This window comes from Cydia fagiglandana, chromosome 6 (genome assembly GCF_963556715.1).
Source record: "Cydia fagiglandana chromosome 6, ilCydFagi1.1, whole genome shotgun sequence".
NCBI lineage: Eukaryota > Metazoa > Arthropoda > Insecta > Lepidoptera > Tortricidae > Cydia > Cydia fagiglandana.
In genome coordinates, this window is record NC_085937.1 from 8,352,658 (window position 1) to 8,369,094 (window position 16,437).

Sequence of the window (16,437 nt, forward strand, 5' to 3'; positions counted from 1 at the left end):
AAAAACCGTTTTTTTTCTGGAGTACGTTTTTTTTCAAAAGTATGAAAACTCAAAATTTGCAAGGCAGTTAATACTTTTATACGGTTGTTTTACTTGTTTTAGACTTTATGATAACCATTAAACCAATTTAATTTAACAACTTTGATTAATAACAACATAAATGAAATCTGTAGTGGTAGTTATCGCAATTTACTGTTGGCAACACCAACGCCTCTCGTCGCCGCATCGGGGAATTCAGGGATTCCCCAAAAATTGTTTGTATACTGAACGTTATGGAATTAAAATGTACGTTGTTATTATTGAGCATATTTTTGTTCATCTGAAAAAAAACCTAATTTAGAAAAAAAAACCATGGTGCCAGGTTTTTTTTCACGTTTTTTTTCATAAATTTGAAAAAAAAAACATTTGGTTTTTTTTCTATTTGCAACCCTATACCGAGCTTTGTGCTATCGCCGTAAATATACCTACAATTAGCACTCCATTTAAAATCTGTATGAAGCATACCGAGCTTTGTGCTATCGCCGTAAATATATTAAAGGCAAAATAAAGTTTTCAATGGATAATAACTATGTAAGTACCTACATAATGATTGCGGATTAGTTTTAAAGTGCAATCAGGTTTGAACATTATCAATTTTCTGACTTGTTATATCTAGGCATAGGATTCAACAGGTACATTCTGTTAATTCTGTATATTTTCAATACTGGTATCGCAAATGTCGGGTTATCGCAGATTCGAATAGCTTACGAATATCGAATCTACAATTTCCCGATCAATTGAAAATGAAAAAAATCAGTTTGGTTGCTTGAGTATTTATTCTAATCTAACCAAGCTTTTAAAGCAGGAATAAAATTCAAATTGGTACAAAACAATGTACCTATACCTACTTAATGTTATTATCGGAAACACCCTTACTTTTGTTTTGGACATAATGTATTTTACTACCGAAAGATAAGGCCGACATTGCGGCTTGAAATATTAGGGTCTATAATCGGAACCGCAAAATATTAGTATGATATCGGTGCCATAAATAAACCTAAACACATTTGCCTACACATTATTTTGTAAGTGTTAAAAAATGTGTGCAAAATAAATGATGTTAATACAAGTACAAAACAATTCTTATGTTTAAAGAAATAGTGAACATAATGGACATGGGACTAGACATGGGAATAGAAGGTTCATAAGCCCGCTGAATGCTGGGTTTAGGTGTGGGGATTGGTTTTGAATTTTGATAGGTTTATTTATAATTTATTATGAGTAAACACACCGAATTTCGGGCTTGTCATCTCACTAGCTTCTGCCTCACTTCATCTGAATAGAATGATGATTTTCCTCCAGACTGATACTATATAATACGTATTATATCTTCATACCAAATATCAAAGAAATCGAGAGGTAACATAATATATATAGACAGAGTCACTTTAAATTTTTTTGAAAATAAATACAAAAATAAGTATTAGGTAAGGAATATTTTACAAAATATGTATTATGATCAATTTCCTATCGTAACGTGATTGATATTTGACTACCATTTGATTAATATCGTTCACCGGGCGATTATGAACAAAAACCTAGGTATCTTTAAAGATGTTCTCAAAATGCAAGTAAGTTAGTTACAAAATAAATTTAACTTCTATCAAACCAATGCAAATAAAACCGGAGTTTTTAAGTGTGTGGGTAAATTGCGCCCTTCACGAGAAACTGGTGTACGAAAATCAAATGCAGGCGAATGCAATTTTTATCAATACTTAAGTGGTCGAAATGCTACATTAAAGATAACACTTCCATGCAAGTGTGAGAAAAAAACTAAATGTGTACTTATCAGGTATTTTAAATATATTAAGTATCGCAAAAATACAGCCGGTGCCTAAATGGATATGTGTTCGCCAAGCAGGTATAAGAACCATCGTCCCCGAGCTGTCTGTGCTGTTATACTCCGTAAACTTCATTATGTATGTAAATTGAGAGATAAACATTTAAAATGAATCTTAACTTGCATGTTTAAGACAACATCGTGGAATGCCGAGTTAGTGCCCTGCTACGCGTATCGTAGATGCCACAATATTCAAATTTAACACGTTTTCTTTCTCATTATATTTTTCTATTAAAAAATAAATTAATCATGTTGGATATGGGTGTTTTAGTTATCTACAAGATATTTCAGTAGGCTAGCAACTAGAGTTAGACCAAGATAAGTCTGCAATGGTTTTGATAGCACACGTAGTGCAAGAGTTATTTTAAACGTCAAATGTATTTACGTACCAGTCACTATATTCCTGTAAATAGATAAATTAAATTTATGGAAGACCGCATAAAAATCAATATAGGTAATAGAGGCATATTATATTATACACGATGGCTAAAAAATAATTAAATTCCTATACTTATACCCTCCCATATAAAATGGACCGGCCAAAATGTATGAAACACCCAAACGTTTATTTCGCGATTTCCGGATTGGTCCCATAGTAAAAGTGTCTCAGTATACCTAATCCCAAAACCTCTCTGGCAACGGGAATGCCATTATTTTTTAGCCACTCTTTATAGCATAGCATTAATTAATCCAGATTGAAGGTGCCACGTGGCATTGCGCAAGCTAGGAAGCGCTGAGGACACAGTTATCACAGCAACGGGAAGTGGCCGGGCGGTGTCGCCCGAAAACAGAGATACCGCGTGCGTACGCGCATCATTTCAATTTATGAATTAGCAAATTCTGTTCATTTTAACGTATAACCACAGAATAAATAATAGTACTAGGTACAGAAGACTTACTCTCTAACAAAACGCGTCTGTTACGATCAGGACAGATATGGCCGCTAAGTGGCGACAGCGCCACGCGCGGCTTATGGCTAGCCACCAAAATTGGTGTGGAACAGATTTACTTGTAGCTACTTGTTGCAAAGCGACGAAATCGCGGAGTGAGCCACGCCTGGTTTAAATAAAATAACATTTATGTTATGAAGTATTTGAACAAATTAAATTATGTTCAGAAAATATTTTAATTTGTTTTTATCAAGTAGAAACACTAGTATATAAATTATAAACTGAAATAAATGTCTTATACTAAGAACTTTTATGTTCGCGTATATTGAAAATCCAAAGATTTGCATACCTTAACTTACCTTACTTGTGTGTAGAGTTTGTAGTTTAGGGACTTTAGGGAGACTCGATTGGTGAGAGAAGTCAGAAAAAGTACCGAAACTTTTTCCATACAATAGTGAAACATCATAGGTGTAATACCTAGTGTGTGTGTGTTTAGGTAATTACCTATACAAATTAGTCAAAAATATCTGAAATTCTACTCGAATGCAATACAATTTGGCAATAGAATCGTATTATTTTACTAGCTGTTGCCCGCGACTTCGTCCGCGTGGAATCTTATCTTCAACATTTTACATCTTTAGTACCTATAATTTTCATATCCAAGCAATGTTGAAATTAAGTACTTTACTTTTTTAGCAAGTTGTATGAAGTTTTAAGTCACGTGGATTTTGATGTTGGTTGCTGAAATTACTTTTCTTGTATTCTCATAATAGGTACCTATGCCCTTATACAAAGATTCAAGTTCCGCATTCCGCACTCACAAAATATCTGATCTCCATACAAACTTTCAACCCCTTTCTCATCACCTTGGGGGATGATTTTCAAAAATGCTTGAATTAGTTTTCATGTTTTTTAATTTATTACCTTTTTTTCCAAAAAGTTAAAGTTCCTAGCTTAAAATTAAATTTACACCCCAAGACGAATTTTCATCCCCTTTTTAGCCCCCTTAGGGATTGAATTTCCAAAAACGTTGCAATTACTTTTTTTTGTAATCGGCTATTATGTCTTTCTAAGAAGTTTCAAAGCATTTGTAATGGATTCAAACTTTGAACGCCATTTTAACCCTGTTAGGGGATGAATTTTACAAATCGCTGAAATCACTTTTATTGTTTTCTAATAATATCCCCAAATACAAAGATTCAAATCCCGCGCTCGAAAAAATACATGATATCCATACAAACTTTCAACCCCGTTTTCACCACCATAGGGATGAATTTTCAGACGCTGAAATTAGTTTTCTTGTATTTTAATATAATACCTTTTTACAAAGTTTCAAGTTCCTAGCTTCAAATAAAATTTGCACCTGAAGACGAACTTTCATCCCCTTTATAACCCCCTTAGGGGTTGAATTTCCAAAAACGTTGCAATCACTTTTTTTTGTAATCGGCTATTATGCCTTTCTAAGAAGTTTCAAAACCATTTGTAATGGATTCAAACTTTCAACCCCTTTTTAACCCTGTTAGGGGATGAATTTTACAAAACGCTGAAATTACTTTTCCTGTCTTCTAATAATATCCCTAAATACAAAGATTCAAGTCCCACACTCGAAAAAATGTTTGATATCCATACAAACTTTCAACCCCTTTTTCACCACCTTAGGGGTTGAATTTTCAAAAACTCTGAAATTAGTTTTCTTGTATTTTAATAATATATCTTTTAACGAAGTTTCAAATTCGTAGCTCAAAAGAAAACTTTAACCCCATACAAACTTTCATCCCCTTTTTAACCCTGTTAGGGGATGAATTTTTCAAAACGCTGAATTTACTTTTATTGTCTTTTAATAATATCCCCAAATACAAAGATTCAAGTCCCGCGCTCGAAAAATTTTTTGATATCCATACAAACTTTCAACCCCTTTTTCACCACCTTGGGGGATGAATTTTCTAAAACGCTGAAATTTGTTTTCTTGTATTTGAATATGATACTTTTTTACGAAGTTTCAAGTTCCTAACTTAAAATAAAATTTGCACCCGAAGACGAACTTTCATCCCCTTTTTAACCCCCTTAGGGGTTGAATTTCCAAAAACGTTGCAATCACTTTTTTTTGTAATCGGCTATTATGCCTTTCTACGAAGTTTCAAAGCATTTGTAATGGATTAATATTTTCAACCCCTTTTTAACCCTGGTAGGGGATGAATTTTACAAAACGTTGAAATTACTTTTCCTGTCTTCTAATAATATCCCTAAATACAAAGATTCAAGTCCACCACTTGAAAATTTTTTTGATATGAATTTTCAAAAACGCTGAAATTAAGTAGTTTTCTTGTATTTTAATAATATATCTATTTACGAAGTTTCAAATTCCTAGCTTAAAAGAAAACTTTAACCCCATACAAACTTTCATCCCCTTTTTAACCCCCTTAGGGGTTGAATTTCTCAAAATCGCTTCTTATCTCTTGTAGACTTTATAAATGCAATCTGGTGTGCAAATTTCAACTTTCTGGCTTTTGTAGTTTCGGCTCTGCGTTGATGAATCAGTCAGTCAGTCAGTCAGGACACTTGCATTTATATATATAGATTAGTGAGGCTGTAACACCTTTTTACATATGCCCATGTGATTATGCTTAGATTAAAAACTAGAGCTATCCTTCTTACTCTAAGTCAACACATAAATGACAAAAATAATGAGATTGTCCGGTATGGCAGACAAGGAAAATAGTTTAGGAGTTAATAACCCAAGGAGCGATAAGTCGGCCACGGTGCGCCGCCTCATTGGAGCTGTCAACGTGTCATATTAATTACTCATAAATTGATCCGTTATTTTGTCTCCAATGAATGACGGCTTAATCAACTGAAAAAGTCCATTACAATTTTCAACAAGTGAACTTATGTGTAAAATATAATATTTAATTTCCTATTTAACACATGACCGTAAATAAATAGTTATTTACACTGATATAATTAGGTCATTAGGTCTTTGTTGAATTAGCATGTAACCGTCTACCTATTGCGGTTCTTGAGATACATCCGACTGTGAGTCAGGAATGGACGGATAGATGGACAGCAGAGAATTGTGAGTAGGTATGTAAGCCTAAACACAACCCAAATATAATATATTATCTACAATCTGACTGGAAGGTAGATTAAAATGATAGAATTGATACTATTAATAGGTCTTCTTTTTCGACTTATAAGGAATAGAGTAGTCGTATTATCGATATTAAACTTTCGTGAGACATATTTTAAATTGTTTATACGACAACGGTTTCACTCGTGCACGAGTTGCAGTCGCCGCGAGCACTCGAGCCTGAGGAAGGATGGGCTCGAAATATGTCGCCAATAGCGAGTAAAAATTGAAGTGAGTGAAACCGTTGTCGTATAAACAATTTAGTCAGTTTATGTTTAGTTATATAGGTAAGTACTGGACCATTGCTGTGTATCGCTAATTCGCTGGGTGGGTGGATGCGGTGTGAATACAAAGATCTAATTCCCACTATTTACCAAGGTAATCGGTCAGGCCTGCTGCTGCGCTGAATATGGAACAGTATGGCATAAAGTAGCGTAACGAATATGTATGTTAGTTGCATTTTAAATATGTCTGAGTGCACGTTAACAGTTATGCCAATTAGGAAAGGATATCTTTATGTTACTTTTTAACTTAGTGATTTTTAAGTTAAGACTAAATTGCTAAGTCAATTACGGGAAACTATTTCTTGGAAAGCGACAAGACTTTGGAAATTGTTAAAATGACTTGGAATTTAAAGATACCCTCGAATATGGGTGTATATTGTTGTAATTGTATTGGACTTTTGTAATAACCTGACAGCGGCAGTTTGATAAGAGTGACATTCCATTTCCAACTGCAGCTGCAACACTGTTCATTTTACTATGGGAATTGACAGTGACAGCGACGCGTTTCCATAGTAAAATGAACAGTATTGCAGCTGCAGTTGGAAATGGAATGTCACTTTTAGACAACCATCTTTTGAAAAGTCCTGACGTCGTCACGTCGAACAGTCAACTTAAGTACTTTCTATTTCAATAAAAATGAAGCATTATACCGGGTGTGGCCTGTAATATGAGCAAAAAATTTAACTGTAGGCTGTACTCCTCATACTGACTAACATTTGTTCAGCAACTTTTAAAAATAACTTGTGGTTTGATTTTTAATACACTTTAAAGTTTATTCTAAGATACAATGTATTGCGAATTTTGTTATGTTTAAGACGTGACAAGCAACGTCAATCACAATGATATGGCGTGGCGTGCGTTTGCGTCCATTGAAGATAATATTTATTTTATATGAAAAAAGGGACTCTAAATACTTCATAATTTTTTTAAGTTGTTGAACAAAAGTGTCACCGTTTGAGGAGTACAACCTATAGGTATGTTTTAATTATTTGCTCGTGTTACAGGCCACACCCGGTAAAATAGAAAAACAATCACAGACATATTGTAATATGAAAATCAAATATGTATTGTAAATTTATGCGTAAACTGTAGTGTTTCTTCAAATCTTCGCTAACAGCGCTAATATCTGTATACAGGGTGTCCCAAGACTATGGGACATCAAGGGAAAGTACCTGAAAATATCGTAGATCGGATATTTTGCTGAAAGAAGACATTATATTAATTTAAAAAAGAATTTAAATTGCATATTTCATAGATTTTTAAATTATTACATGATTGAACCGGAAATCGAACCCGCTACACGAGAAAAAAAAATCACCTGTAGTCTGTAGTTTTATCATACCGATCGAAAGGCTTCATCATAAGGATTATTTAAAAAATAAAATGATTATTTTAAAAAGAAATAAAAGAAGACCATGAATTTTAACATTTGATGTGAAATTTAGCAAAATAATCAAAAATCTTTGTATTCAACAGAATGGGACTCATTTTGAGCATTTGATAAATTAAATTGATTAATTTTGAATTAAAAATGTTAAAATTCATGGTCTTCCTTTTATTTCTGTCTGACACTATGTTATTTAGAAAAAAATAATCCTTATGATGATACCTTTCAATCTGTATGATAAAACTACAGAATGAATTTTTTCTCGTGTAGCGGGTTCGATTCCCGGTTCAACCATGTAATTATTTCAAAATCTATGAATGCAGTTTAAAATGTTTTTTAAATTGAATTAATGTCTTCTTTCAGCAAAATATCCTATCTACGATATTTAAGGTACTTTCCCTTGATGTCCCATAGTCTTGGGACGCCCTGTATACCGCAATCAACATCTGAGTACACACCTTAAGCTCACCATGATTCTTGAGAATTGGAGCCATGTAATCTGTTCTATTTTATTTGCAGCACGCATTATAGCAAGTAATGGCCAGTCGACAGACTTACAGTTATTTTTATCCGACGTGTACCGTAAATATTTCGCTATGTGAGGGCTAGTTCAAAGAGGCGGCTCATGAAATTCGGCCGAACTATCGAAAAACAATAAACAACAGAGAATGGGTGACCTCGCGTAAAGCATATTAAAACTAAATAGAAGGCACTTCTCTGGAGTTTAGGCTACCGCGTGGTTTATTGCTTGTTATACTGAAGATAGTGGAGATTCGGTTGTTCGACCGTCGCTATAGTTCAATGAAATAATCTGGCTAGATACATACTTATAATAAAATTGTTAGCTCTCTGTTGGCTTAATTTAATTGTTGTGTGATGTAGGAGTATTAGGAACTGCTGAAGTCTGTCCTTGCAAAGCTAGTAGTCATGTCGTCGTATGTAGCATAGGAATTATTCCTAGAATTTACCACCAAAGTTATTATTACTATTTACCTGGGGCCCGTTTCGCTTGTAACTTGTAATACAAGTGGAAATCCCTCTATAACAAAAGCTATCAAAAAGTGAGATCCGCTTGTATTACACGTTATAAGCTTTTGAGAAACGGGCCCCTATAAGTAGTATCTGTCTCTTGCTATGATAGTATGGCTATTCTTTTTTGGGATTTATTTTTATTGCTTGTAGAACAACTTCACGTGAAAAAGTGCCCTTGGTTGGGGCCTATTTGCTGAATAAATGTTTGAGTTTGAGATCGCCATAATGTTTGTTATCAACTAGAGGTACCTTACACCCAGCTGTAAAAGTGTACGGGCATCTTATGAATGAATTCCATTCCATTTCCTTTGCGCTACGATATGGGGCTCTTCAAGAAGCGGGTATTCAGGGTTCTTAAGAGTCGGCAACGCTTAAGTGGCTCCTCTGATGAAGTCTGCTCGTTTCCTGACTATCGCATACAAAAATCTGTCCATGCAATTTTTCAGCTCGCTAGGTATAGAAATATTATATTTATCACGACTTTTAAACACAATAGTCATAACCGAAGCTTCGATGGTATCTAATATGAAACCGAGCGAAACTTGGACTAACCCCATAGAACCACGTAATAAGTCACGCCGGTTGTCAGTTGTCCTGCGCTCACGCCGGCTCAGAGGCCAGGGCCACATACAAATTAGGACGCGGTTACTGTTGGGTGTTAAAACGTATGACAAGTGTACAGATTCGTGCAAATATTGATAGTTAATATTTAAGAACCATGTCTGGCTTGTTGCGATGAGATATAAGGAAATTACAAAGTAATCGTTATAATTTTTAGTGTTCCGTACAAAACTTTGTCCACGGAACACTTATCGAATCACTTCGGTCTTGCAAATCAGTTAATTGCGTTTTTTTGTCAGGCAAGGCATCTGATTTTAGGCTTGTTTATAGTCTGGCTTAGGTACCTACATTCTTTTTCTGTCTGAAGGTTGCCTGGAATAGAATAAATAGGGCCTATTCCCTGTATCTAAGTTTAATGGTTGTTTTCTGTGTATTAGCGATTTATTTTAGTGATATGTACAAAAAATATATTTAGATATTTTTATCGTATCATTTAGGTAGGTACATACTCGTATAATAATAATAGGTAGTAAAAGACTTAATACGGATTTCGTTGAAGACTTGACATAGTTTTCAAAGTGAAAAAATAAATTAGTAGTTTTTATGTCAGTACATTGCCTACGCAGGCGTCTAATTATGAAGAAAAGTGATTAACATAATGTTTAATAAAGCACGTTACACGCAAACCGCACACGTGCGCCTGCGTCGAACAAAGAGCCGTTAAAAACTCGTTAAATGTGCATGAGCCGATCTTATTGCACGCCGAACGGGACACATACGCGTTTGCTATTTTATCACTCCTACTAATCTGTAGAATTATCATCTCGCACTTAATACGCTAATTTGAATAAACCTTCGGAGCCACCATTAACGCGATAACTACTTGATATCAATTCAGATTATAATAACATTTTTATCTTACTCGTAATACTTAGTAGGTAGTAGCAAACATATGCATTTGAATGGGGTTAAAAAAACCCTATTATTTTTAACCGCCTTCAAAAAAAAGGACTCAGTTTGAGCCTTATATGTATGTATGTTTGTTCGCGATTATCCCGCGTTTGGCTGAACCGAGTTTGATGCAGTTTTTATTCAACTAAAATGTTTCAAATAGCACGAAGAGTCTCATAAAATTCCACGGACTGGGGTTTTGATTTTTTTTTAGTTCTTGGCAACTGAAAAATAGAGACCCATTTGTAGAATTCAGTAGGTATTGTGTAGGTAATATACGCATTCTTATATACGCATTCTTATATACGCATTCTTATATTCTTACGAGTACCTATACTCGTATACCCTACAGTTATCGCCTGTCCGCTTTTCTAAGATCATTTACGCCATAGTCTTACTATGGCGAACTTAATCTTAGAAAATCGCTATAGATACTCATACTGTAGAGGCGGGATCACATATACTTACGTGTAACGTTGTCTCTAATAGTGTCTCTATAAGTACGTGCTTTATTACTACGTGTTATGTTTAATCGTTAAATTCATGCGCCTCCTACCCATTGCTTATAATTCAATAGAACAATGCGGTCGCAAAAATGTCAGTGTCGCGCGTTTTTATCTACTAGAGCCAGCCTCGAGAACAAGTACCGCAATGTGGAATAGATTAATGTTTTCTCAGTACTAAGCTAGTTGAGGGCCCGTAATAAGACATTTTTCACCACACCAGCACGGAAAGGCTTACTTTGTACTTCAAAAACTGATAGCAAAGTTGAATTTTATTCACATGTGAGGCAAAGTAATCAAATGCAAATTTTGAGTTGTTTTCTTATGTTTGCTGGTAGAATTGACTTCTAAATGATGATTTTCGATGATAAATATTCAATAAAGTTAATTTAGATTTGATTTGGTTTGATTTTGTTTGATATTTTACATTTAATATTTGCTTCGGGTTGGTGTGGTGAAAAATTTTGTGTTTCACTCGGGGGCAAATTTTGTTTAATCCTCGTGCTTTGAAACCCTCGCAACGCTCAAGATTCCATTTTTCGAACCACTCGCTACACTCGTGGTTCAAATTTGGAATCATTCGCTTGCTCGGATATCAATATTAGCACGAGCGGTTAAACAACAACTTTGCCCCCTTGTAAAACAAATAACTATTGATATTATATTGGATAATATTAGTCAGTGCACACACTTTTTGGAAAACGCGCATAATCAAATTAAAAATATTGGATTTGAATTAGATTTATACCAGCAATTGGAAGAAAAACATAATAAAACCCCAGAACGTGGAACAATCGCTACAATGCATTGCTTACCAATAAAATAAACACAATATAATAAAATAAAATAAAACGATCACAAAATAAAAAAATAGTAGACAAAAGTCAATTTAAAACTGAATCGAGTCGGCATTACTTCCTAATATAAGGGAATCACTTGGGAACAATTCAAATTATTTTATTATATATTTTGATTTGTAAACTAAACTAAAATAAACGAAATACGAAAGAAAAATAACCAAAATCTCTCTCTCTTAGGCAATGGAGTGCTCAAGGCTGGAATCGAACTACACTGAGAGAAAAATCATCACCAGGAATTAAAAAAACAGTTCTGTACTGGGGGAAAAAATAAAGTTTTAGTAATAATTATGGACTTTTCACTATTTCTGTAAAGTTTATTTATTTCTACAAACAGCTCAGTAATCCCAAATATAATTTCAACAAACAGATAATAGAAATTGCAAGAACTAATAGAAATTGCAAAAGTCAATTTGTTCCTATTAGTTAACTCTCCTTGTCCTCGGATTAAGTTTATTTTTGTAATTCTAAGTGTATTTTTGTTGTACTTTTCTCTCAGTGTAGAGTCAGACCAAACTTATGAAATTATGACGTATAAATAACACTTGCACTGCGTGGGCTATCAAATCCGCTGCAGGCTTTTCTTGGTCCGACTCTAGCGTTATTTGCAATCGTGGCAGATGCCTATTAAACTCCTAAACCACCTGGGTCACGGCGGCATGGCCATTTATTAATATTTATTTATTAAATTTGTTTCCTCATAAATTTGATTTATGATTTTAGTTAAGTAGTCACACTAAATAGATGTCATGCACTAAATAAAAGTGATCAAGCATTTCACCTCTGGGAGGTAACTATGTCTTTGGTAAGTACGAGTATATGACATTTATTTCAGTTAACATTTTATCAACATATAGGAGATAAATAAATAAAATAAAAATAAAAAAGCATTTTGCACTTACATGCAAAAATAACTTTACCAGTACGTTTAGTAATTGATTCCATTTATGTTATATTGTATTTTAAAAATTATATTTTAATAAGTAGATAAATAAATAAAAATAAAGAAGTGTTTTAATTTACACAACTAAAGTACTTAGTAAAATAGTCAATAAAATACTATCTCATCGTCAGTATTGTCACGCCTGGCTTATTCCCATTATATCCCACGCGTAAAAACCCTCAAATTGAATTAAATAAAGGTCGTATCCTTTGGGTTATCACGTAACGTGCGATAGAACTTGAGTTTTTGTTGGTTTAAGGCGTGGGATCAAATGGGAATAACCCCGTGTACCAGCCACAACGTTGCCTTACAAATGGAGGTAATTAATACTCGCTGTCTGGCGCGCCAGCTAGGGGTGTCATTCCATTTTCTTACCGAGTTAGGGCAAGTTAGATCCTCAGACCGAGTTAGCTAACCGCTGTAACATGACCTCGGATCTCCATAACAACTGTGACTATGTTAACTAATATGTACGAATTACGTGGTATGAAAAAAATATGTCAACACATGTTTTGGCCAAAATGCAGGGTTAGTTAAATTCTCATAAGTACTAATTACTTAATGTGTGTCAGTTGAAACATGTTGCCAATGTGGCCCTGCACTTTTCAAATACTCCTGATTCTTAGGCTCGCTTCTGCTCTGCAAGCGGTGGGAATATCACCCCAGAGGACTGCGATGTATTAATTTATTGTGCTTTTGGATTATGCGAACACTACGGTCCTGCACATCTGTTACCTTTGAAATGAATAAAACAAAAGGCTAATAGGAAAACGACATATAAAAACTGTTCCGTACGTATCGCTCAACCACAATCGCGGTTGCCACCTTGTGTAGGCGTAATTGACACATTAAAGTTTATTGTTAGTAATGAAACATTGTTTGCTTGTACAAAAAATCATTTAATTGTCTTTGTGTTTTACGAACACATTCTTTTGATCTTTAACCAACAGTTTTTTGCTGAACAACCGCACGCTACTTGGTAGGTACATTGTTGTGTTTATTTTATTTAACAGACCGCAAGTCGATATTCATTTTTCATTTAACTCCATACCTATTTACTGATAATTATGTACCTATTATATTCTTAGGTACTAATATGTACCTAGTTAATTCTAGTTTTTATAAATAGGTACCTATTGTAAACATTAACGTTGTGTAAGTAAAAGCGTGGATCCTAAGTAAGTATAGTAATTATCAGGTTACGTATCTCATTTCCGAATATTTAAAAACTGATTATTAAAATCCCGAAATTTTCATTTGGCTGAACGTGTTTTTCTGAAAACCGTAGAATTTTTAGAAGGGTCATCAATTTATCCTAACCTAATCCTAAGGCTTCTACGGGATGCCATTTTCAAAGGGTTTGGAAAATTTAATGGATTTGAAAAAAACGCATTCGGTCAAATGAAAATTCGGCAAATGAAACATCGAGCAAATATATATCTACGGTGAGATAGGTTATGTTACCTAATTAATAAATATTATACGTAAATAAATAAAATAAGTAAATAAATACTACACAAGTCCCACTGTAAGCTCAATACAGCTGTTGTGGGTACATAGACAACGATAGATATAACATATAAATAGTTATAAATACTTAAATACCTAGAAAACACCCACGGCTCGGTAACAAATATTGAATTCGTGCTCATCACACAAATAAGTAAATGCCCTTACCAGGATTTGAACCCGGCACCAACGGCTTCATAGGCAGGGTCACTACCCATTAGGCAAGACAATGATTATGCAATTTGTATATGCCATGATGTGGTCTAACAATAATGATATATGAGTATAATATAGGCCCTGTGTCTTTTAGACTACGCTAGATCGAACACGATTGAGTATTGAGTGCATGCGATCACAAGCAAACCAATACAAATATGTATGATCTAAATCGAATACGATATTGTTCTAAAATTTAGCCACTACACCCAAAATTCTTATAATAATCACAAATTATATTTACAACGGAGTATATCGCAAATGTATTTTGTTACCTTTATTTACCGACGTTTCGACATTTCACTGGTCGTGGTCGCCAAAAATTATAACTAAGAACCGGAACCAAATTCTAAGAGCAATACAAATAATGGGTGTATATTTTCAGAACGGATACGTAGAGTGCAGCAACGGCGTAGAAGAGTGCGGACAGGTGGAGGACTGCGCTGTCTCGATGCCTCGCAAGGGCTGCTGCGAGCGCTGCAAGGGGTGCTGGTACAACGGCACTGAGCACGCCTCGCACACGGAGTGGGACGAGGAGGGCCGAGTCCTGCGCTGCGAGGCCGGCGTCGTCACCATTTCGAGGCCGGAGTGCTACGCGCCATGCGAGAAGCCGAGACACCAGCGGCACACGCATTACAACTGTCCTGTCTGTGGCGGTAAGGCTTTGATATCTGTTACTGAAAACAATGATTTGGCTTATGTTACGGCTGTGTAAAGTTTAAGAATCATTAATAGAGTGTTGATGGTCCATAAATGTATGAAAGAGCGGAAATAAAATCATTAAAAAAACCTTTGAAATTTAGGTAACTAAATAGTTACATATTACAAGGTAAACGCACTAATACTCGTCGGGGTCCCAGTAGGTAATGTCATCTTAAAACTTGTCAATAGAGGTGACAGCAGGGTGTCTATTGCGCATTAGCATGTCGAGCACTAGTAAGTTTACCTCATAGCACCTTTGTACATAGGTCGGCTGAAAGCTGTGTTGTAATAAATGTAATGTTCCTCAATTTTAAGCTAACTATAAATACACGGGACCTAATTAACACGCAGCAGTAAAAGAAATATAATTTATAAGGAACACACTTAACACAGACAAAGGAATTTTCAGATCGTTTCACACTGACGCCTTTTCCCACCGCGAGTGCTATGCACGATACTTATATATTGAATGTTTATAATTGCTCGGCGTGCAGCGGGTCTCTGGCCAGGCGCAGCCGTGTCTCGCGCAGCGCCCACCCAGACGCATGCGCGGCAAAAAACAACCAACAAGCGCAATCTCGGACAAAAACAAACACAACCCGACAACAGATCTAATAAAACCAAAACGGACGAACAATTTACCTCCGAAACTCTAACAAGTTTATTAATTCCATAACAAATAATAGTAATTTACAAGATGACGACTCCAAATTTCTTTTGAAAATTGCCGACGCATTCCGAACTATGGCTGTATTGGTTGGGTTTTATGTTTTATTAATCGCTTGCGCGCTAAATGCTATGTTGGGAGTTTGTCGCTTAACTTTTTATTTATTATTAATTTCGAACAAATTATTTAGCTCGAATCAGGGAATGTAAATGCAACGAAACGTAGCAAAGTTTGCTGGAGAGAATCATCATATTAAAGTCCTACAACTCCTACAAGGGTCAAACAGATCAGTGTGTTACGTTCTTTCCTGTAGACATACACAAGAGTTAAGGGCTATAAAGATTAATTTTCTTATTTAACCCTTATCCGCGTAAAAAGGTCCTCCTTTTATTTACAGAACTATGATAAAATCATTACTTACATGCCCACAAGCTGTTAACTATTGCCCACAGGAGAGAAAACTAGCGTGTTCGCGCGAACTGTACATTTTTCTCTCCTGTGGGCAATAGTTAACAGCTTGTGGGCATGTAAGTAATGATTTTATCATAGTTCTGTAAATAAAAGGAGGACCTTTTTACGCGGATAAGGGTTAAATAAGAAAATTAATCTTTATAGCCCTTAACTCTTGTGTATGTCTACAGGAAAGAACGTAACACACTGATCTGTTTGACCCACAAGTATAAATAATGGTTATAGAAGGTTACTGTTTCCTCCTAGATAAACGATAGCCACAACTTAAGCAAAACTAATAATTAACTATGAAAACTGTTTAATGTACACTTGGAAGAAGCATCCAGGGGGCCGATTTTTGAAATTCGACCACTCGATTTCGTGTATTTCGTTAAATGATATCTCCACTACTAGGCGTTTAAATTCTACTAATAGAATTGAAATCGAGTGGTCAATACCAATAGATTCCAAATTTCGAT

General features: G+C 35.0%; 1 protein-coding gene across 1 annotated transcript in view; it reads left to right on the forward strand.

The window, feature by feature from the left end:
• The window catches only part of LOC134665078 (BMP-binding endothelial regulator protein), a 74,756-nt gene that overhangs the window by 47,013 nt on the left and 11,306 nt on the right, over positions 1-16,437 (forward strand). The window contains exon 4 of the mRNA XM_063521884.1: positions 14,525-14,795. Within this exon, the coding sequence (XP_063377954.1) occupies positions 14,525-14,795 (271 nt within the window). The remainder of the gene's footprint in view (positions 1-14,524; positions 14,796-16,437) is intronic.